The following is a 22,673-nucleotide window of genomic DNA, read 5'->3' on the forward strand; positions in this document are numbered from 1 at the left end:
CTAGTAGAAAAAGAGCTCCTTCCATTCAGCTTTTGTCAGTCTTGTCCAATTTATGACAGTACGGCTGTAATATTTCATGGTCTAGCGCCAAATTTAACCTTTGCTAAAAATAAGGTAATAGAGTACTATCTTTTTATGTTTTCTGTAAGCCTCAAGTAAAATGCCACAACTACTTTGCATTAGTATTGGTCAGAAAAGGAAAATTGCATGGTTGACTGGATAAACAGTTCAGATTTACTGCCAATAAAATCTTTCAAATACTCTTTATCCTCTACAAGTTACTTGTATGAAAAAACTATGAGTAGGTCCATGTTTTTTTCCTGTAGAGGTATTCAAAAATCATTCTAAAATAAAACAAGTTTTTAGTAGATCTATACTTCAAGTGCATATTTAAACTTACTAATGTCCAGATATGTCTCAGTCAATAAAAAAAAAAAAAAAGCGCTGCCTGTTTTCAGTTATGCAATTACCTTACACATCATTTTGTTATAAAATGAGAATGGAGCTGTAGGGTCTGCAGCCCAGGTTTGCATGCAGGACCCTGGTCAGCAAGTGCCCCTCACGTGGCAGGCCTTGCAGCAGTACCCGCAGACATGCAGGTCTCTCCATCTCCTGTGTCAAAACACAAGATCTTGCCCAGGAGCCAGGAGAGCTGCCGCAGGGGCTGGTGACTCAGCCCTCGTGTCCAACATCCTTCCTGGCCTTGCTCTAACCTTTTCAGCCAAGTTCCCTAGGGCTTGGAGGCTAATTTTCTTCTCTCTACCAAGCTCTGGTTTGTGTCACAGTCTAAGCATGTCGGATTCGCAAAGATTAGCTTCCCTGTCATAGCGAAAGGGCTTTCTATTAGGCTCTAAGAGAGCTGCTAAGTTTCCACAAGATGATTCTGGGCGCTTGCAGCTTCATCCCCAGCCCTGCTTTCTGCAGCAGTGCAGCGAGGTCCTTCCTTCCTGATAGCACTAAGTAATATATACAGCTTAAATTGTACGTGTGCTTTTGTGGTACACATGAGGAACTTCAGTCTTACCATAAAAAAAGCTGCCAGGGAATAAATAAATAAAGTGAATACCCCACTGTGACCAATTGAGTGGTAGATGCCTTGTATTTCTCTTACTGGAGTTTTGCTTTTGAGCATTACAAAATGCTATGATGCAGGACCCATCACTGTGTAGTTTCTCTCTGATAAATGGCAAGCCTAGAACAGGCTTTTACACAAAGCCTGAATTAATGACTTGTCTACAAATGTGAGCTTGCTTTCAGTCTTTAAATATGTAATGGACTATGAAGTTCTACTTGAAGTTAATAGAATTATAGCTTGGCATCCTCTTTGTCAGTTTTTTTCCCCACTCCTTCAGAGTATCCTGGCATAAAGTAGAGAATACAAGAACTTCCTTGTAACCAGTCAGAAATCTGTGTTTTATGGTAATGAAGGGAGATAATCCTGCATGCCGTATCTCTGCAGCTGCTTGACTCCCATTAATGCTAATGAGCAGTAGGCACTCCTGTCAGTGAGAAGACAGATGCTGTTATTTGCCTGGTTAAAAAGAGAGTAGTAATACATTTGACTACCTTGAGGCACACACTGTGTTTTTTATGAAAAAGGAGCTCAGCACCATGTCTGCTTGAGGGTGCACACCACTCCCGTGGTAGAAGTGAGGAACATGCGGTGCTGGGGCTGGGGCAGCCCTGATTCGGGGGCTGCGGGGCTGCCGCGAGCGTGGTGGAGCAGGGGCGACCTGCTGAGCTGCAGCCTGCTCCGGAGGGTGCAGGTCATCCTGACGTGGTGCAGGCAGGAGCTAGCGTAACCCCTTGGTAGGTGACGCAGAGCAGCTTTTAGGGACTTAGCTTAAAGCAAAAAAGGGAGGCTGAGCAGCAGGTCACAGACACGTAACTAACCGGGAGCATTTCTGCAGGTTGCCAGGTGATTATATAGGACTGTGGGTTGTTTGGGGGGTTTTTGTGTTTGTTTTTTAACCAAGTTCTTCAGTCTTTGAAAAGCTGGAGGAAACTTGAGATGTTAGCGAGGCAGTGTGAAGAGGAAGTGGCAAAAGTGAATGAAGGGGTATGGAGCAGGGGAAAATGGCCATATTTTTCAGCACGAACGGAGCTTTATTTACAAAAGGGAAATAAAAAGGAAAAAGCGGACAAACATCATGCAATGTGTATTATTCAGTAAACATTGGCTTACTTGTCTGTCGAGTGACATCTGGCTTCTGTGTTTTATAAAGCTGTTTCTCATTTAAGTGGTTGTGTCATAAGCAACGTCAAGTATTCGTTTAGTAAGAAAATAAAATTAACAAGGTATTGCTTATATTAACTTTCAAAGATTTCCATTCCTCCTCAAGTAGGGTTACATTTGGTGCAGAGCTACTTTAGTACTCAAAAAGTCCATTTCATGCTAGAATATATGTTCAATTTTGAGTCCAAATACACTTCTTTAAGAGATCTGCTTGGCATCACAACATGGCATAACATATGCTTGGCATAACTTGGGCATCACAACACTTAATGTGTTATATCAAACATTATTTTTGTAGCAGAAATGACAGGGTTTTTTTTCCTACAGGTAAAGGTTTCATAATGAGTACTGATGAATTATATTAAAAATGATGAATTGGAACGTCCCGAGCAGTATGAATGATGTGTCAGTTAACAGTGCTTTACAATTGCAAAGAGCTGAAGGAGGTTATTGTCTTCAGAGGTGCTTCCTAAAATGTTTTGAACAGGAGTTTGAGGATACAATAGAAAGTGTCCTTCCAAGATATCTTTTGGGAAGGTCTCGTAGCTTCCAGTCACAAACCCAAATAGTATCCCGTGGTGCGTTAGGGGGTACTTCGCATCTCTGCCTGTAGAGCTCTGCTGATAACCTGCGGTGCAGTGGGAGAATAACGTGACAAGGATTGCTGCATCCTCCTGCTGTGTTTAAGCACGGGAAAATGATCTGTATAAAATCTAATTCTTGTTTCTCTTTACCAGTATTTTGTACCTTTTTTTTGAATGAGGTATGTGTAGAATTTCCCCTTTCCCTTTCTTCTTTTTTGCTGCCTTTCTGTATATTTTTCAATTGTTTTATTTCCTTCTCTCTTCATTGCTGCTTTCCTGTATGTTTTCCAGTTTTTCTTTTTTTTCTTTTTCTTACCTCTTCATTGCTGCTGTTCAGTGCAAACCAATTGAAATTTTAGATGACTTGAAGGATTGTTTTTTTTTTTCCTCTTACACAATCAAAATTTCCTGAAACTTCCATGCTTTGAACTGAAATATCCTGTGACTTGTCATCTTATCAAATATCCTTTTCGAAGACAGCTCAGAAAATACAAATCTTCTGCTGTTTTTCCAGTGGAAGGGAATTGTGGGTATTAGTGGGTATTAGTTTTTCTGTTGTGAGAAATGTCTAACCATACCTTTTGTCAGTCTGGTTTTGTAGGTAAGCAGATTTCTGTGTTACATTTAAATGTTCTGTCTGTCCACCCATCCCCCTTCAACTTCTGGAGCTGTTGGACAGATTTGGCTGAATTTAGTTCAAAGAGAACTAATTTCATGCAAGCTTCATGAAAATAAGCAACCAGGTAGAGGAAAAAGGATAAATAAATGCTCTGATGCTAGAAACGGGTGCACTGAGACGCTGGGGAATCCCCATGGGAAAGAAAATTTGACTAGGATAGAAGGATTATGTAATGAATGGCTCAAAGAGAACCAAGTTTTCTTAGTTTTGCTGTGATGGAATGACTTCTGTTTGTTGTTTTTTTTTCATTTTTTTTCTTTAAGAGCTGAGATAAAATAGTCTGCTGTAGCAAGATGGGAGCAACAACACAGCTGAGAGTAAGCTCCTCTGCCCCTCATTGTGGTTGATCATTATTGAGAGGGAGAAAGTAACTGTAAAAATTGTTTTTTYGCTTGCTTTTTCTTTTCTTTCCATTTTCAGTTTAAAAATTAAGTATGAGAACCCAGTGCACTGTTGAAATTGCACAAAAGCTCCTTTGCAGTAATGAGTTCTTTCTAATAATTTGTGTATATACAGTATTCTGTTATTCTCTCCTGTTGTCTCCCCAGCCCAGTTTGTCTTTTAACGCGCTAGCAAAAGTCTGCATTAAAACTGAATGATGAGCAATACAGCTATGAAGGATCTGCTGCAGGAATTTGAACTTTCAATTACTGGCTGCTTGACAGAATAACTCTGTTGCATCAAGTGTTGTTGGGTTTTTTGGGGGTGCAAAAGTTGCATGGAACTGTTTAAGTTACTAATTTGAGAAAAGGCTATAGTTTGTTAGCATCATTAATGTGCTGGTCGAAGTTATATTTTGTCTTATCTGCAGAGCTTTGTACACTTTAAACTGCTTGCACTGTCATTCTATTTTTTTTCCCTAGTATGGGATTACAGCTACAGTACTTAATAATACATATCTAGATACTGAGGCACAAAGTGTAAAAGTTTTCATGGGGACTTAAATCAAAAATTTACCTGTTTATCCATTATGTTCCACTGGAACAATACGGTGACAGGGTTAATGGAGCAAGAAACTTAGCAGAAAAGTAGATTGAAAACCACTGCTTTAAAGAGCAGAACACTGCTACCCACAGTTCTGAAGAAGCATCAAAAAAGTATTGTTGGACAAAAGACTAATATAAATTTCATTTAGTCTTACAATTTATTAATTTCTTAACCACATTAGAAGAATTTAGCTGGCATTAGAAGAACAACACTAGCCAAATGAACAGAATTCCCCCCTTTACAGTGAAATTGAAAGCTAGTATTTGAGTTTATTGTAGTTGTTTTATGAAGTATTTGTTGAAACAGAAGAGAGAATCTGTCTCACACGTTTAAATACTTGTCCTGGACATATACCAAAATCCAAAATTTCAGTCTCTGGCTTCAAAGGCAAAGTATAAAGCAAATATTACTGATGGATGCCTATGCCTTTTCTAAGTCATGTCTAAATTTCCAGTATTTTATACCTCGGACATATACCTGGTAAGATGGACTCTCTCTTGCAAAGTTTATAGTCGTAAGAAAGATTAATCTGAAATGTGCTTTGCGCAATAGCTTTTCATTGACATCTGGATTGTATTAYGAGTTACTTTCATAGCTAGAGGAATATTGAGTAATGCTGGAACCCAGTTTAAATGGTTAAGAAGCAGCCCTTTTTGCTGGTACCAAGGGACTGATGAGGCATCTAGATTTCCTGAAAAAGAAATGCAGTTCTTTCTCCATTTAAAGTGTTCTGAACCACTTGCACTTAATCTTTTAGTTGGTAAGACTTCATTAGATGATGCTTAATAATGTATGAGTCTGGAAAAAATTAATGTTGCTTTGTTATAAGAATTAATTTAAATAGTCTATATGATTATATTACTGCTCTACTGAACTGTTATTTAAGCATGTGAAGCTACTCATAATGGATTCTTTTACATAGTCTCTTTGTGTAGGTGTTTATGTTCAATATTAAATACCATAGCAAGTGAGAATTCAGAGCAGGAGCAGACGGGCATTAATCTCAGCCAAACAAGGAGGACTGGCTGATTCTCAGGAGTAAACTGTTTGGTAAACTGCTTGCCCACTGATATTATGAGGCACGTGTATGAATCAAACACTAGAAACTATAAATAGAAATGATCAGTGTCTGTGACAAAACTTGGGACTTAATGTTCTGCCATAGAATATTTGTCCTTATTGGAGATCCTGAATAACAAGATTTAGCTGCAAAGCCTGGCAAGAAAGTAGCAACAGAGATGCGTGGTGGTGATGCGTGGTGTTCAGAAGACRTGACAGTAGTATTTCCATAATGAAAATTTATAAAATGAGCAAATCTGTGGTAAAGCAGAGATTGTGTCACTTGAGGGGATAACTGCTGACTTGAAAGGCAAAGGTTAGTGTCCCTCACAGTGGAGATAGGACCAAGGAAAGAACAAGGGACACCCATGTGAATGCAAGTTCCTTGGTGCATTTTGAGCAATTAATCCAGTGTGGAGTTCTGTAATCTGCTTTACTGGACTATTCAATTCCCACTGTTCCTACCCCAGCCTAATGGATATATATCTGGATATAGAAAAGGTACCAAATTTTAACAGAAAACTATCCTTTTTAAAATAGCCTGTGTGATTACATAGACCATATTTCCTGTTATAAAAGTTGATCCTGTCAAAACACCTCTGGAAACAGTACTGGCAGATCTTCAGGACTTATAATTAATAGGTGAGATAGCAAATGTAATATATCTCAGTAAATAAATACAGTACCCTGTTTGCATCATATGTTTAATTTACTTTTTATAGCTCAAAGGTAATCTCCAGCAAGGAGGTTCTTAGAGGTAGTCTACAATGAAAAGATATACTGGAAGTGAATGCATTATCTAAAGTTTCTGATAAAATTCGGGTGAATAACAAGAAGTTTCACCCCCTATTTTTGAGTCTTTCCTTCTCTATAATGCTATATAGGTAGGCAGTCTCATGACAGAGTGAGAAAACATTTTTTCTGTTCCAGAGTTCACCAATTTTATGACTTGGATTCTAAGACTGCAAAGACCTACAGTGATGTTCACTCATCTTGGTAGGGTGCTTTGCCCATGAATGGAAACTACTATGTAACTGCAAGGATAATTTCTGTAACCATTTCTTAAGGTGTAGAAATAAACTAGTGCTGTGGGAAAGAGTCTGTATTCTCTCACAGGGAAAAGTCTTTTCTTCTTATCTTAAAAGTATCGAACCTAAGCGTGTTCTTCTCCACACAGTCCAATTGTGGGACCCTTTTCCTGTCAAAATTTTCACAAGGTGGCTTACCAATTCAGAACAATAGAAAACATTTTTTAAAAAAAAAAAGATGTTCTGTTTGCAGTAGGCCCGTGTAGGTCTGAGGTTCTTCCAGCATTTGTGATATTACTGGACTTTACTGTGGGGTAATTGGCATTAGCAATTGTTAGGTAACAAGAGTTGGCAGCACTATAAATGATTATTGTCTCAAGAATATGTCCTTCACCAGCAAGTGAATATGACTCTTTTTTACAGACTTTTTTTTCCTGCCTAGCTCACTGTTAAAAGTGCAAAAACAACACTACCTGAAAACCTTCCCATAAGTTGCACAGAATTGCACCATCATAAACTGTACAATATTGCCTCGTATTTAGTTCTCTGCAGTATCTTGAAGCAGACTACAGYGTCATAAGCCAGTCTGCAGCATTATCATAAACTTCTGTCAACTAGCATCAGTTTAAACCGTGAGATGTCAATTTCCTGTTTCTTAATTTGGTGGTCCTTCATGTGTCCTTTGTTCCATGTGCTGCATGAACAGAGTCGCATCCCTTGTTGTTGTAGTCTGAACAGAGAGAGCTAGGTTTTGTTTCTCTTCAGTACATTTTAAAAGCAACCCCTTAGGTTGCTGTGAGCTTTGTTGGGAAGATCTCTGCATGTATACTGAAGTAGGAATGCCTCCATCTGTGCTTACTGAGTTAGGCAGATCTGATCTGCTTACAGTACTTTTTGCTGGAATTTGTTTTAATGGAGATCTAGAAAAAGCATGTGGGTGTTTCTCTCCATGATAAATTAAGCTTTAGAATGATTTAGCCAAATGTTTCAAGGAACAGTTTGATTGTTGAAGAGAAAACCTAAAAGATGTTTGGGGGTTTTGCGGGGTTTGGGTGTTTCCATGGGTGTTTTTGTGGATTTTTTTTGGTTTTGGGGGAAGAGAGAGAGTATATTTTAAAACTGTTGCTCAGTTAAATACAGAGATATACCTGTGAAACTCCAGTGGTAATAGTAGTTATTTAACATATAAGCAAATGTTACCAGGTGTGAATTTCTCCCTCTGCCTGCTGCTTTTTGTCTTCCATACTCATCCTTATGAGTCTCAATTCATGACCTTGATTTCTTCTGGTGAGGAGGATCCAGTACAGCTTCCTGGAAGAGACTCCCATGTGTGGATTCCTCCCAGAGCTGATACATGTTGAGTCGTGCTGCCCAGTGGATTTGGCTGTGCTTGCTCAGGATTTTGTAATCCTGATAAAGTATGATTGTTTGCACTGTCTCTCTTCAACTAAACATGTATRTCAGGCCAGACATACCTGTCAAAAATGACAGGTCTTATGATTTTAATTGGCAACTGCAAAGAAGTATAGGTTTGTTCACCTCCATGAAATTAATGTGCTTATTGTGATGTTTACTGATGTATAAGCCTGCAGCTAGCTTGAGTAGCACTGACTCTCACTGCCAGACCCCTTCCCTTGAAAGACAGCAGCAGCATTTAGAGGGTCAGCCATACATACTGTTTTTTCAGGTCTGTAGTTTGATGCTTTTCATCATCATTAGTAAAATACTACTGACAGCAGAGTTTTACTATGTTTGACCTACCTTTTGTTCCAGCAGCATATGGTATTTATAAACTGAAATGCAAGATTGGTTTTTGGAGGTGATTTGATATTCCTACATTATGAAAATGTTAGACTAATTAAATCATTTAGTTAAACAGGTCCATAAATACCTACTCACATTGATATGTAGCCAGGATAGACTGTCTGCAACAGTTGGTGTTGTATTATGGTTTAGAACAATAGTTTTACTGCCCATTTACCTTGCAAGACACTTTTCTGACTAACTCTCTAAACAGAGACTTTTGAAGATCAAAATTCATGATGCAATAAACTGTAATTTTTTCAAAAGCTTATATAGCAGTGTTCAAACTCATTGGACGTTGCAAACACGCAGCTATTTAGGGGGTAAATATTTTGTGGGATGTGCTACAGTAAAGCATATTTGACGTCCAGCTCAAAGTCTGTTTTTATTATAATTCTTAAAAGCAGGGGAGACTGAGTGGCTCTGTTCTAATTTATGGTTGCTGCATTACATTATTTTGTCCTACCTGAAAGAAGCTGGTAGTTTTGCTCAGTTCCGATGAGATCCGGTCTTCGCAGTGGAGGGGAAAAAAAAAAAGCCCAAACTTCAGCTTTGGTCAGTTGTCACTAACTGGTTTCTGGCATTCTTCAAAGGTTGTATATTGACTTAGCAAGGAGATCAAATAGTCCTACCTGTCTTGCAAGCAGACTTGCAAGTAGATGCATGTGTCTTTGTGATGTGACTTTATTTTCCCATAAGTAAAATAGAATTCTTCAGTTTCTAAACTGTCACCGGTYATGCTTTTCAGTGACTAGTTACAGTTCAATATGAATAAAATATGGTGAAGGACAGAAATAGCAATTAAAATTTAGGAAGGCTTGGAGGATTCCAGGTGGCTTTGGTGAGGTTTGTGTGTGTTTGTTTCAAGATAGTCCTGCCAGGTTACATTAGTTTCTTGACAAAGTGTAGTTTTTTTTCCTTGATTCTTTAGCAAGTTAATGGGATCTTCCACRTCAAATCCTTTGATTCAAATATGTAAGAATTGTATTCTACAAATCTACAGAAGATTAGTCTAATTTGATTGATCCTACTGAGGAACTTTTGCCCAACACTCCATGTTTTGTATTTGTAAATTGTAATTTCTAAGTATGTTTAGCTTTTTGGATGAGGTTCTTTTGCATATTATGTCCAGGAGAGCATTTTAGAAGGACCTTGGAAAATGAAGATTTTATTTTATTTTCTACTCAAGAGAGGAAAAAATGAACCTATTTTCTGACTAAATGTGTTGGAATGTGCCGATTTGGAAAGAGTCGGAGAATGGCTTTTCTCCTCACTTCAGCATAAGGACAGTAAATATAGTGCTTCTCAAAATAGGATATACATTCACACTAAAGATGAGACTTTTAACAAGATTTTGCATTTTCCTATGCAAAGGGGGAAAAGCAACAAGCTTTTTTTCTAAGTGAATCTTCATGTGTTTCATAGTCACCTAACCAACTGGATGGTGTCATTACAAGGTAATTTCAGTAAACAGGATGATTGTGGTATTCTGACATGAAAATGATTCCTAACTGAGAAGCCTTGTTGACAACAGACTGTATTTTTTGTTTCTGTTTGGAGGATATCTCTGTGTACRCTTGCTGCAAACTGGCAGTGTTTCTAAGGTGTTATTACAGTATTACACATAAACAGTATACTGCAGCTTAATGTGTGGCAGAGTTCAGCTCTTGGCAAAAGTGTTTGCTTTCATTCTAACACGAGCATGGGTTCCAGATGCAAATTAATGTGGCAGTGACTCAGAATTTCCTATTTCTCCTTTATACGCTTTAGATATTAGCTTCCCCAAATGCACAGTCCATGTTCTTTTGCCTTTTCCAGTCTTTATTTACAAACCCATTTATTTTGCCTTAAAATAAAACACAAACTTCTTAGGTTTAAAAGTAGATGTTCTACCTGTTCCAACTTCCAGCTTTGTAAAGAAATTAGTTGCATTTCCTATATACAATTAAGATTTTTCTTACAGAATCGTAAGTTTCTGTAAGTTTCTGGTTATTGAACTTCCAGAGGTTTTCAGAGGTATATGCAGCAGTTTTCCTGTACTTCTCCTTTTAGTAAACAATTCTTCATGTAGAAGATGTCTCCCTTACTTGTAGGGATGAGCTCTAATTATTAAGTGTGAAAGTCACAGCAGTAAGGAGATTGCTACTTGGAAATAAATTGTGAGGGATTTGACTGTAAGAAAAATGTGGACTGACATCTTTGGTGTGTTTGTGTTGCTTTGGTCTCTTCTTTCATGCCTACATTTGTTCAAGAAACTTAAGTTCCTGATGGTTTTCTGTCTGTAAGATTACTCTATCTTTGTACTTCCTTCCACCCCTTTTCTTTCTTTTCTTTCTGTATATTAATATCTAGATTTCTTTCTATACATTCTCTGTATATTCTATTATATGTTTTTATATATTAAGTCTCTTTTTTTTCACTCTGCCTGAAAAGTTCACTACTAAATAACCAAATCAAGGCATTAATAGTAGCTTCTCTTTGGTTTTTCTTTTCATGTTGTTTTTGTTTCTGTCTCCATTTGCTGCCTGGCTCTGTAGTTGGTTTTGGTAACATTGAGACCCTCCATGACATTGCTTACTATAGTTAGAGGCATACTCCAAAGCAGAGATAGCATAGTCCTTATTGCATGTTATAGATAAAAACAGTGCCTTAACAACCTCAAGTCTGAGCAGTGGACTCACATTGCTACTGTTGACTAACCAGGACAGGACATGAAGCAACAAAGATTATAATTTAACAAACTAGGAGCGAAAGGAGATAAGTGCCTAATGAGGAAAAAGCAGACAAAGGAGGAAGAAAAGCAAGTACCACAGTAAGCCACTGAATTAAACTGAGATAATAAGAGAAGTAGGCCTTGGCATTCTGATACATGAAGAATGTATAATAAAATGCCACGGGTGTGAATTGCAGAATCCTCACCTGGTGAGAATACAGGTTCCAGAGGTTTTCTAAAACTGGAAATAGTTCAAAATAGAGCAGCATGAGGTGGCAGTGATGTGGCCTAATAAGTATAGGAAGGGATTAAATATTTTGATTATTTTCATTTAAACATAACATAATGCTGGAACAAAAGCTGGGTATACACAGCAGCCTGCCTAGGTTTGCTCTATCATTAGTCATGCAAAGCACAGTCTTTCAGAACAAAGGGTTGACATTTGGGCTTTGCATTTTTTTTATAGCAGTAATAGCTACTCACTGCATATTCATCCTCTGTCGTGTGTTTTTCATATATGGGTCTTTTCACGTACTGAGGCCTGAGCTGCACATCGTAAGTGATTAAAATTTTGCAAGCAAAAGTGAATTTTGTTCCATTTTTTCCCTCTATTGCCAAGAGTAGTATCTTTCATGCCAGTGTTCGTTTTGTGGGAGATGATAAAACATAGTCAACATTTGGAAAGCACTTCTAGTATTATTTTGTCAAACAGCCCATTTTTTCCTTACCACTTGCCCCCTTCTCTTAAGTGAAGCATTGGCAGAAAAGTGATATGTCTGAAATGTTGCTTAACAGAATTCAAATGGAGGGTGCGAGAAGACTGCCAGTACGCCAGTGGGAGTTGGATCACTCTTGGGATAAAAGAAACAGTCATGCTATTGAAAAGATGATTAATATGCTATATGATGAAAGCAACGCTGTAATGTAGTAAATGTAATGCTGTGCACCTAATACTAGTGTGACATGACGGTGACTGATAATTCATTATTTTGTTGAGCATTTGAATTTGATTTCTATTTTGGATGCTCATTTTGCCCACTTTGAAACTATACCCAATCTGAAATATAACTAAACCATGAAGCCCTCCAAAGGGAGGGGGGGGATTAACTCTCCTTTCTTCATTTATGAACTGTGACCATGTTTTGATATACTGTTATGATGCAGAATTGTTTGCTTTTAACCTTGTGTGTAAACAGGGAGAACACTTAAAAATATGGCTCTGTGAAACAGACTGTTGGATTTTCAGGGCAGCCTGAAGTCAGTTTCTGGTAACTAGTGAAGATAATTGATAGTGGGCACCTAACTCCCGTAAAGGTCCTTTGAGAGTTTCAGCTTTGTGGTTCCAAGCATGTTTGCAAAACAAAACAAGATTCCTGTGCAGATAGATGCATTTGCAGTTACGCGTGCTTTCTCTGTAGCAGTGAGTAAAAATCACATCAATGAATGAAATGATACAGTACACCTGTTTTGCAAGTGCTGCTGCTTTGTGCAGCTGTACTAATTACATTATACTCTTCTCCCACCTTCTTGGACTCCAGATACTTTCTCTTCTGAACAGCTGACTGCAAGTGATCCCCTCTAGGCATGAGAAAGTCCAATGATACTGTGCTTGAATAGTGCTCTTTTTTTTTTTTAAACTATTTTAAAATTTAACATGCCACCAAAATTTATACCACTGTAATGTAGAACCTAGCATCTTTTGAAACTAATGAAATTATTCCACATTTACTGTGGTGTAGTTTTGTTCTTCCGATGAACATTAGAGTTCAGAAATAGTATTCCTTCTTGATGAGAATTTTACTTAATGCAAGTAAATCAATACAAACTGTGGTTTGTGTACATTAGTGAAATGAGCCCCCCATTATCTAGCCATGAATTGTCAACACATTTATAGTTGCCCATTTACTTTTCCTCCTTCCAYCTACTATTTAAAGCATTTGAGAGAGCCATAGCTGAGTTCTAAAACACATTTCTGAGTTCTTTGCAACTGGTATTTTTTGTTGACTGTATTCTCCATTCTGTTTCTAGTAAAGGGCTGCCTTCAAGTTCAACATTCACTTTAGAAGACAGTGCCATCTACTTGACTTCAGAACAGAGCACACTGGAAACGGAAAACGATAATGCTTCAGTTTTGGACGTCTATTTAGTAAGTTTTCAAACTGATTTTGGTGGGCTTTTTTTTCCCCAGCAGTAACTTTGATCCAGGCTCAGCAAGAAACTTAAGTATATGCAGAACTTCAAGAACCAAAGGTTTATTTAGATATTCCTTAAACGGCATATGCTTAAGTATCTTGCCAAACCGCATCCTACAAGAATCTAAGTGATTATTAAGTACTGTGTTTTGGAAGTATTCCAACATTACTTTCAGCTCTTCTATGACAGTAGCTTTTTTTTTCTATTATTTATTTACGATGCATATAGGAGGAGAAAAAAACAATTTTTTTCCTCTTTGTGTTGAAGGTTGTACAATGAAGAAAGTAAATTTTCCCAGAGAGGAGAGTGTTTACATTAATGTTTTTGAAGCCAATGAATAATTTAAGTACAGCTGAATATGAAGTACATTAATGGCTCTCAGCTGTGTATCCAGTCGTGGTGGCAAGAATATGACTAAAAATGCACCTTTTTTTTGTTGTTGTTTTGGTTCCTACTGATCAGTTTATCTGACTACTGAAAGATAAGCTCAGGCCCACATCTTTGGTTGTCTTTGTATCACCCGTGGTGGTGTTTTAATAATTCTCCCAGTGTATACAGCTCTTGTTCCATGGATGTAAAGGCATTAGGCACCCAACTGTGGTTGCATTTGAATGCAGTTTTGTGCATCTAACTTTTGGGACCCTTTTGAAAAATCTCAGCATAAAGATAGGAGGAAGGCATGTTAAGCTTCGCTTTTTTTCTGAAGTTTGTTTTCCTAAAGCACAAATTAAACAAGCCTGATTATCCTATTACCTCTTCTATTCTTAAAGAAATGTCAATGATTTTTGTGGAAAGAATTACATTGGAGAGAAGAGGGGAAAAAGGAAGGTCTGTTCATTAGGTTTCTAACGAATGTTTCATAAAGGCATGGTTGTTTTCTTTTTAGATAAGGCTCATTGCATTCTTTGTTCTCCTGACCTGTAGAGCTTCCTCATTTTGTCTAATGAGATCCAGGATATATCACGTTTGTGTTTGATCCCCGTGCTGTTCTACTTGTAGGCAGTATCTCTGATCTTTTTTTCTTTCAGACAGCAGTGTTTGAGTATATACAGTACCYGCTTAGTAGCTACTAATTTAATAGTCCAACTCACACAGGGGAGGAGTTGTCTTTCCAACCTCCGCTGAAATAACAGTAGCAAGCAGCCAGTGGTCAGTTAGATATAAAACTGACTTAGTTAACTGTGACCTCGAGTAGCCCATTAAACTAGCCTACTTCTGTAGGACTTGTATTAGTCGGGCTTGCTGCTAGTAAGATGTTGACATGAATAGTCTGTAAAGAGACACACAAAGCCTGAAACGGTATGGGAAATGGATAGGCAAAGAGCAATTACATGCATCTTATCTTCTTGCCTTCCAGTCTACACAGAAACAACTTCTTGTTGAAGATTTTTGCTTTATTAAATAAAAATGTGGTTACCACTAGTACTGCTCAACACTGTGAAGTGCTCTCTTGAAATCCTGTCCATATGAGGTTCAGTGCGATGGTGATCCTTTAGTTAGTTTGGGGCTGGTAATGCATTCATTATTCTTATATCTGGGAGAGTGCAGAAGGTATATATTCCACTGAGTTCTGTATCAACAGAAAAATAAATAAACCCTACTCTAGAGGTATGTAAACACCCAGTGTTTATTCCCCTCAGCAAAGGTCTGGAAGAATAAATAGGTCTTAAGTGGAGAAATTATACATTCTCTTTTGTCCTAGCAGCACCCTTTCCCTGCGACCCAAACCTGACCTGCAGTCCTAGGGTCAAAGTAGCAGCCTGCGCCTCGAGCGTGTGCCTGGGCAATGGCTGGCCATTTCAAGGAAACTGGATGTTGTGGCTAAGCACATGTTACTTAGGTGGCAAAACCAGCTTGAGAAATTACCTACCCCTAACTTATTGGTCCTGTCCCCCCATGCTATACTGCGACCTCCTTGACTATGTCAAGATAGCTGTGGGTGTAAGCTGTAAAGTTAATCGCATATACCCCTGTGTAACTATGCTGAGGTGTGTGCGGAAGGAAGAGGAGTAGGATACTATTTTGTGCACTAACCTTTTACTTCCAAAAGCCTCCCCATATCCTGCAGCATAACTGGGAACAGTCCAGCTGGGAGGTCTGAGACAGAGAGATCAGCGATGTGTGTCATCAGCTGGATTCACTGCTGCTGAGGCAGGAGGCAGCTTTATTTTTGTGGAGGCTGATAATTAAATGCAGATAGGAAGGCAAAGATGCATGTTTTCATAAACATTAGGACAAAGTCAGTCGCTCTTAATAAATCTGTCTCAAAAATATAGCAAATCAGCTGTGATTACATTAGCTAATTCAGCCTTGGTTGAAAATGTTACCAGATACATTTTGACCTTTTAAGAGCATCAGGGGAAAAATGTAGCGTTAAATGTCATTCCCAAGTTCTCCTCTAAGCTCATAGTTAATAATCCTTATCTGTGTTTCTATTGCAAGGCAAGCTGCTGTAGTTTTATCTGTTAGATATTATAATGAATAATATCTCTAACATGCTTTCAGTCAGTTCACTGATCCTTTTCTGTCTTTGCCTCTTGCTTYGATATGCTAAAGTTCTTGAACAACTTTTCATCCCACAGTAAATTAAGAGCTATGGTCTTTTCATCTCATGAATGAATAAAATATTGTAATAAAATGACCTTGTCTTAACTTACTATAAAAAAAAAAAACTTCTAAATGGCATTTGGCTGAACAGTGTTGTGTACAAATTCAGACAGTCAAGTAAGGTGGGGGGACAGAGACTTTAAAAATGAAATTCTTCTCGTAGGTGTTGTACTTCTTGTACTGGTGTTGTTGGGTGATATGTTAGGAAACCCTATGTAGACCCACACCCTGCAGCTGATGTCAAAACTGACATTCATGTCTGAATTTACTTGGTAGCAGCAAGAATTTTGTTGCAGGACAGGTACAGAGACGTCTTGAGTTTCCAGCTTAAAGGCTGGTCTGGGAAGTCCTCAGTTCTGAACAAAGAGGGGGTTCAGCAAACCAGCATTTCCTGCACCTGTCACTCTGAACAGTACTGTTATGAACATCATCAGATCCAAGTTTACTTTAAAATACCATTGGCTAATTTTCTGTTAAATGTTTTAGACCGGATACTAAATTAAGAAATCTAGCTTTCATTAATAAAACATGACTATATTCCACACTGAGCAGTAAGTATAAAGCAATCTAAGTTCTTTCCAAATTTTCTAGCACTGTAAGAAATGTAGTGAGAAATAATTACTGAATATTCTAGTTGCAATTAATTATAATCATTTTAGTTAAAAATTGCAGAAAGATAGATGCAGATATATAAAATAATTTGAAATGTGAAATGTTACTCTCTAGAGAGCTAAAACATTAAAGGGTTCTTCTTTTATGAAAATGCAAAGCAGATGTTTAACATAAAGATGCTGTTTAAGATAGACAGAAGGTATCATTGTACATAGTGATAAACCAGTAACAGGGGAACTGAGTCAGAAATACTGTTAACAGTTTTGTATTTTCCATTTTGCTGTAGAAATCCACAAAACAATAATCCCCTCCTTCTGGAAATAAACTTAGTCTTTTTCAAAATCCCTTGAAGCCCTATTTATTGGTGTTAGTTCAAGCAGCTGCAGCTGGTGAATAAGTAGAAAAGCATTAAATGCCAGCAAATGCTGTTGAACACAAACACTTCAGAAGTTCACTTCACGAACACAATCCTTCGGAAGTTTCTTTAGAGAGATCAGCAAGTGCAATAAATTCCCCAGAGCTGCGTGCAGTGTTACTAAGGGCTGGTCCCTAAAAGGGAAGATCTTAAAAGTAGTCATTGCATGTAGAAAGTAGAAATGACTTGAAGTCCCCATGTTCCTTCTGTTCTACAACGAAGTTTCAACTTTTTTGAGCTTTCTATCCCTGAAAGAGCAGCAAGTGCAATTATGAACTGTGTTTTGTCTGCCTACTTCTGAAATGACTTATTGATAGGAAGGCAGCTGTCATATTATTGTGACAAACTACACTGTCAGTAAAATCAGAGTAGTGAGGTTTAAGTATTAGACTAATTGGTTCAGAATAAGTAAGTCTGATTTCCTTTATACTTACTATGTGTAAGTGCAGAGCATGCCTGTAAATAGCATGGTGACAAACTCTGAAGTTTGCTCTGTTGTGATGCTATGCATGTTAAATCAGCTGATAGTAAATACAGGATTTTGCTTACCTACTTACCTACAGCTTTTCTTTAATAAACTATTGTATATTAAACTATAAACTATAATGGAAGTTCGGTGGTACAGAAATAGTTAGGTGGAAACAACGTTGCGCTCTTTTGTTGGAGGAAAGGTACACAAAATTTGTTTATCATTTAGAAATCCCTACCATTGAAAATTTGATTGCAAAGGATTGATAAGGGCTTTGGTAAAATATAAGACAGGAATAACTGTAGTGATGAGCAAGGCCCACATATTCAGCATCTGGTTAGTGTAACTATGATTTGTGTCAGATGAATTGTGTAGATAACACTATTACATGCAGAATTACTCCTTATGGTTTTATGGCTAAATGCCAGTTTTATTATAGGATTTTAAAGTCTTAAAACATAGCTGGAGATTAATTTTGTATCTTAAAACTGCTGTAGGTACATAGATAGTAGATTAACAGTATTGTTATAAATTGCTATAAATTACCTCTTTAGAAACAATCAAAACTACATAGATTTCATGAAGTTTGGCAGGCAACCAAACCTTAAATCTTTAAAATGTCCATCACAGTTATGTGCACATGCTGGGTCCAATAAAGCACTCTTTCTTCAAAGCAGAATTTTGTTTACTTAAGGCTGAAAACACTACATAAGGCTTAGGAGAAAACCTAGTAGTTTTATGAAATAGCTTCATGTAGTGAGGTAACCACATCTTTCCTCTGTTATTTGTTTTATCCCTGTATCCATCCATTCTCCCAGGATCTTAAAAAGGCCTAATTCTCTCCTAGATATGAAGGCATGGTATAAGGTGAAATAACTACCCAACGCTTGAATGTAGTTTGGCACAGAGAAGTGTTTTTGTTGAAGTTTTAGGAAGCAATATACGAGCAGCATCAGTCTCTTGTGCATCAAAATCAGATACTGCAATTATGTGCTTGATTAGACTAAAATGTAATATTTCAGATTACCATTAATACATTAGCTGAGTTAGCCACGTGTTAAAACGCCAGCATATATTGTCACTAAACTATAAGTTTTGGTGCCCCTAGCTTTTAATGCACTGTATGAGGAAATTAATTTTCTCAGAAACAAACCCTTGAAAAGAGAAGTAGAGCCTGAAAAAAGTCAAGTAGTAGAGCAAGTCTAAATCCATCATATAACCCCAGACCATATAACCAGTGCAAGACATCCCAGACATTGATCATGGGATTGCATCCTGTAGTGTCGTTTGCCCATTCTGTATCATTTTGGCCCTGATTTCTAAGGCCAAACTCAGTCTTTATCAAAAAAACTCTCTCTKGCATCAAAGTAACCCCAGCTGTTGTGCAGTGGAAATTGTTCAGAGGATCTTGTCCTGCACATTAAAATGTCAACCCTTTTGCTTGTTATTTCTGTATTTCCAGTAATAATACATGAATAAAACTACAATGGACAAGAAGTGACCACAGTTGATGAACAGCAATCTCTGTACTCCTGATTTAAAAAGGATGAATTTGCTGAGCCTACTAGACAAAGAGTAATAATCAACTGAACTTATCTCTAAGAAACGTCAGGATCTTTGAAGCATGGAAAAGTTGGCCAGAATTGGCCAATGTGACATGAAACATTCCACACTCCGCTATCGTGTGCTGTCGCTTGCTGAACTGTGAAGAACTGTCTGTTAGAGCTGCTTTCTAGTATCCTGCCAATCACCTTTTTTGGACTTGAAAGTGGTATTTTCTTATTGACTCTCTGGTGACTTCATTTGCATGCATTCTGTAACTATGCACAAGCAAAGTGTATTATCTGCTTTACCTATTTAAAAATCAGCACAGTGGTGAGTAAAATTAACTTCATTTGTTTTCACCCTTCAGTTCTAATCACTTAAGTCCATGTTGGTGGAAATTGGAATTGATTACATGCAAGGGTTAAGGTAAGTCTCTGCACATACTATATGAAAATGAGCCTCCAAAGCTATTTTCACTGTTGGTGAAAAGAAGATAAAGTTGTTATTTATAACAAGGCCTTATGTTGTGTACATATATTGTCTATGAAATATTTTTGATTTTAGTTTATTGCTTGTAAAAGAGAAACTATATAATTTATTTAGTAAATACTACTGTAAACTATAGTTTTATTGACAAATAAAATATTTTGTTCCCAAGACTCTGACAAGTATCAACTTTGTGATTCATACAAAATGTACTGTTCTGGTATTTCTGTACTTTCAAGAAACTGTCTTTAAGAGATGGGCCAACCCATTGTACAACACAGCATCTGTCTTGACCTTCTACCAGCTCTTCAATGAAGAGGAGAATCTTTAAGCTACAGTGGGAAAGGCAAAGGAATGTACTCAGTAGACACTGCATGACAACAACGTTTCAGGATTTTTGGTATGGGCAATCATTTTAAGACAAATAGAAACCGGTCTGGTTTTCTTAATTCCCCTAACAGCAAGGACATGATGACAAGCACCAATGACCCCCAGTTCAAGATTTCACACTTTGATGCAGCAGTGTATTTAAAAAGTAAACAGTTGTCACTTTGAAGTATGTGAAAGCTACTAGGAATAATACTTCTTCTAGAAGTAAGTGCTAGCACACCTGATGGTTTGGCAAAAATTTGGCACTTTAATTAACCAAATAACCAAAATTTGGCACTTTGATTCCCAGAATTATGCCTTATACCTCTCTCTAGAATTTCTCATTTAAGGTTTCTTTTCTCTTACCATGTTGTGATCATATACCCCTGACAAGGAAGGGGGCTATTATGCTCAGAACAGAAAAGGGGAGGGTTAAGTGATTCTTCTTCCGAGTATGTAGAGTCTTTGGCTGAACCAAGAAACTATGTCTCATGACTGTCCCTTTCCAAGTTTTACAATGAGATTGCTTAATCTCAGCAAGATAATTCTTCTGCAGCATTCGCCCTGGAAATGCAGAGACCAATCTGTATGCTCTGCAAGCAAAACAATTTTATACTTGCACATAAGTGTCTGCTCCTTCATGCACAGTGTAAGGCATGTTTAAAATCTGTTTCTATGTAAAGTAAATATTTCTGATTAGTCTGATTAAGGGGAAAAAAAAGTTTAATCTGGTGCTTAAACTAAGAACTTTAAACTCCAAAAGCAAGTGTATACTAAGTTGATTCACAGAATCACAGAATCACAGAATSGYTGAGGTTGGAAGGGACCTCTGGAGATCATCTAGTCCAACCCCCCTGCTCAAGCAGGGTCACCTAGAGCACGTTGCACAGGATCGCGTCCAGGCGCGTTTTGAATATCTCCAGAGAAGGAGACTCCACAACCCCTCTGGGCAACCTGTTCTAGTGCTCTGTCACCCTCACAGTGAAGAAGTTTTTCCTCATGTTCAGATGGAAGTGTCTGTGTTTCAGTTTGTGCCCGTTGCCTCGCGTCCTGTCACTGGGCACCACTGAAAAGAGTCTGGCCCCATCCTCTCRACWCYCTCCCTTCAGATACTTGTACACATTGATGAGATCTCCTCTCAGCCTTCTCTTCTCCAAGCTAAACAGGCCCAGCTCTCTCAGCCTTTCCTCATAAGAGAGATGCTCCAGTCCCCTAATCATCTTTGTAGCCCTTTGCTGGACTTGCTCCAGTAGTGCCACATCCCTCTTGTACTGGGGAGCCCAGAACTGGACGCAGTACTCCAGATGTGGCCTCACCAGGGCTGAGCAGAGGGGGAGGATCACCTCCCTYGACCTGCTGGCAACACTCTTCCTGATGCACCCCAGGATACCATTGGCCTTCTTGGCCACAAGGGCACATTGCTGCCTCATGCTTAACTTGGTGTCCACCAGCACTCCCAGGTCCTTCTCGGCAGAGCTGCTTTCCAGCAGGTCAGCCCCCAACCTGTCCTGGTGCCTGGGGTTATTCCTCCCTAGGTGCAGGACCCTGCACTTGCCTTCCTTGAACTTCATGAGGTTCCTCTCCGCCCACCTCTCCAGCCTGTCCAGGTCTCTCTGAATGGCAGCACAGCCCTCTGGTGTATCGGCCACTCCTCCCAGTTTTGTATCGTCAGCAAACTTGCTGAGGGTGCACTCTGTCCCTTCATCCAGGTCATTGATGAAGAAGTTGAACAAGACTGGACCCAGGACTGACCCCTGGGGACACCGCTAGCTACAGGCCTCCAACTAGACTCTGCACCGCTGATCACAACCCTCTGAGCTCTGCCATTCAGCCAGTTCTCAATCCACCTCACTGTCCGCTCATCTAACCCACACTTCCTGAGCTTGTCTATGAGGATGTTATGGGAGACAGTGTCAAAAGCCTTGTTGAAGTCAAGGGAGACAACATCCACTGCTCTCCCCTCATCTACCCAGGCAGTCATGCCATCAGAGAAGGCTATCAGATTGGTTAGGCATGATTTCCCCTTGGTGAAGCCATGCTGACTACTCCTGATCACCTTCTTTTCCTCCACGTTTGGAGATGGCCTCCAGGATGAGCTGCTCCATCACCTTTCCAGGGATGGAGGTGAGGCTGACTGGCCTGTAGTTCCCTGGGTCATCCTTCTTGCCCTTTTTGAAGACTGGGGTGACATTGGCTTTCTTCCAGTCCTCAGGCACCTCTCCTGTCCTCCATGACCTTTCAAAGATGATGGAGAGTGGCTTAGCAACAACATCCGCCAGCTCTCTCAGCACTCATGGGTGCATCCCGTTGGGGCCCGTGGATCTGTGGGTGTCAAGTTTGCTTAAATGATCTCTAACCCAATCCTTCTCGACCAAGGAAAAGTCTTCCTTTCTCCAGACTTTCTCTTTTGCCTCCAGGGTCTGGGGTTCCTGAGGGCTGGCCTGAGCAGTAAAGACTGAAGCAAAGGCAGCATTCAGTAACTCTGCCTTCTCTGCATCCTTTGTCACCAGGGCACCTACCCCATTCAGCAAAGGTCCCACATTTTCCCTCATCTTCTTCTTGCTACTGATGTATTTGAAGAAGCCCTTCTTGTTGTCCTTGGCATCTCTTGCCAAATTTAATTCCAAACGGGCCTTAGCCTTCCTTGTCACATCCCTGCATACTCTGACAAGGTTCCTATATTCCTCCCAAGTGGCCTGTCCCCCTTTCCACTTTCTGTATACTTCATTCTGTTTGAGTTTTGCCAGGAGCTCCTTGCTCATCCATGCAGGTCTCCTGCCTCCTTTGCTTGTCTTCCTACTCATAGGGATGCTCCAATCTTGAGCTTAGAGGAAGTGATGCTTGAATATTAACCAGCTCTCTTGGACCCCCCTCTTCCTTCTAGGGCC

At 38.9% G+C, this 22,673-nt stretch overlaps 1 protein-coding gene across 6 annotated transcripts in view; it reads left to right on the plus strand.

Annotated features, from left to right (window-relative positions):
- The window catches only part of PIP5K1B (phosphatidylinositol-4-phosphate 5-kinase type 1 beta), a 111,016-nt gene extending 91,427 nt beyond the window's left edge, over positions 1-19,589 (plus strand). For all 6 annotated transcript variants that reach the window (XM_026073473.1, XM_026073475.1, XM_026073476.1 and 3 more), the window contains 2 exons: positions 13,118-13,235; positions 18,848-19,589. In XM_026073473.1, the coding sequence (XP_025929258.1) occupies positions 13,118-13,235; positions 18,848-18,850 (121 nt within the window). In that variant the 3' untranslated portion in view covers positions 18,851-19,589. The remainder of the gene's footprint in view (positions 1-13,117; positions 13,236-18,847) is intronic.
- Positions 19,590-22,673: the final 3,084 nt, after the last annotated feature.

This window comes from Apteryx rowi, unplaced genomic scaffold (genome assembly GCF_003343035.1).
Source record: "Apteryx rowi isolate R43461 unplaced genomic scaffold, aptRow1 scaffold_37, whole genome shotgun sequence".
NCBI classification, from domain to species: Eukaryota; Metazoa; Chordata; class Aves; order Apterygiformes; family Apterygidae; genus Apteryx; species Apteryx rowi.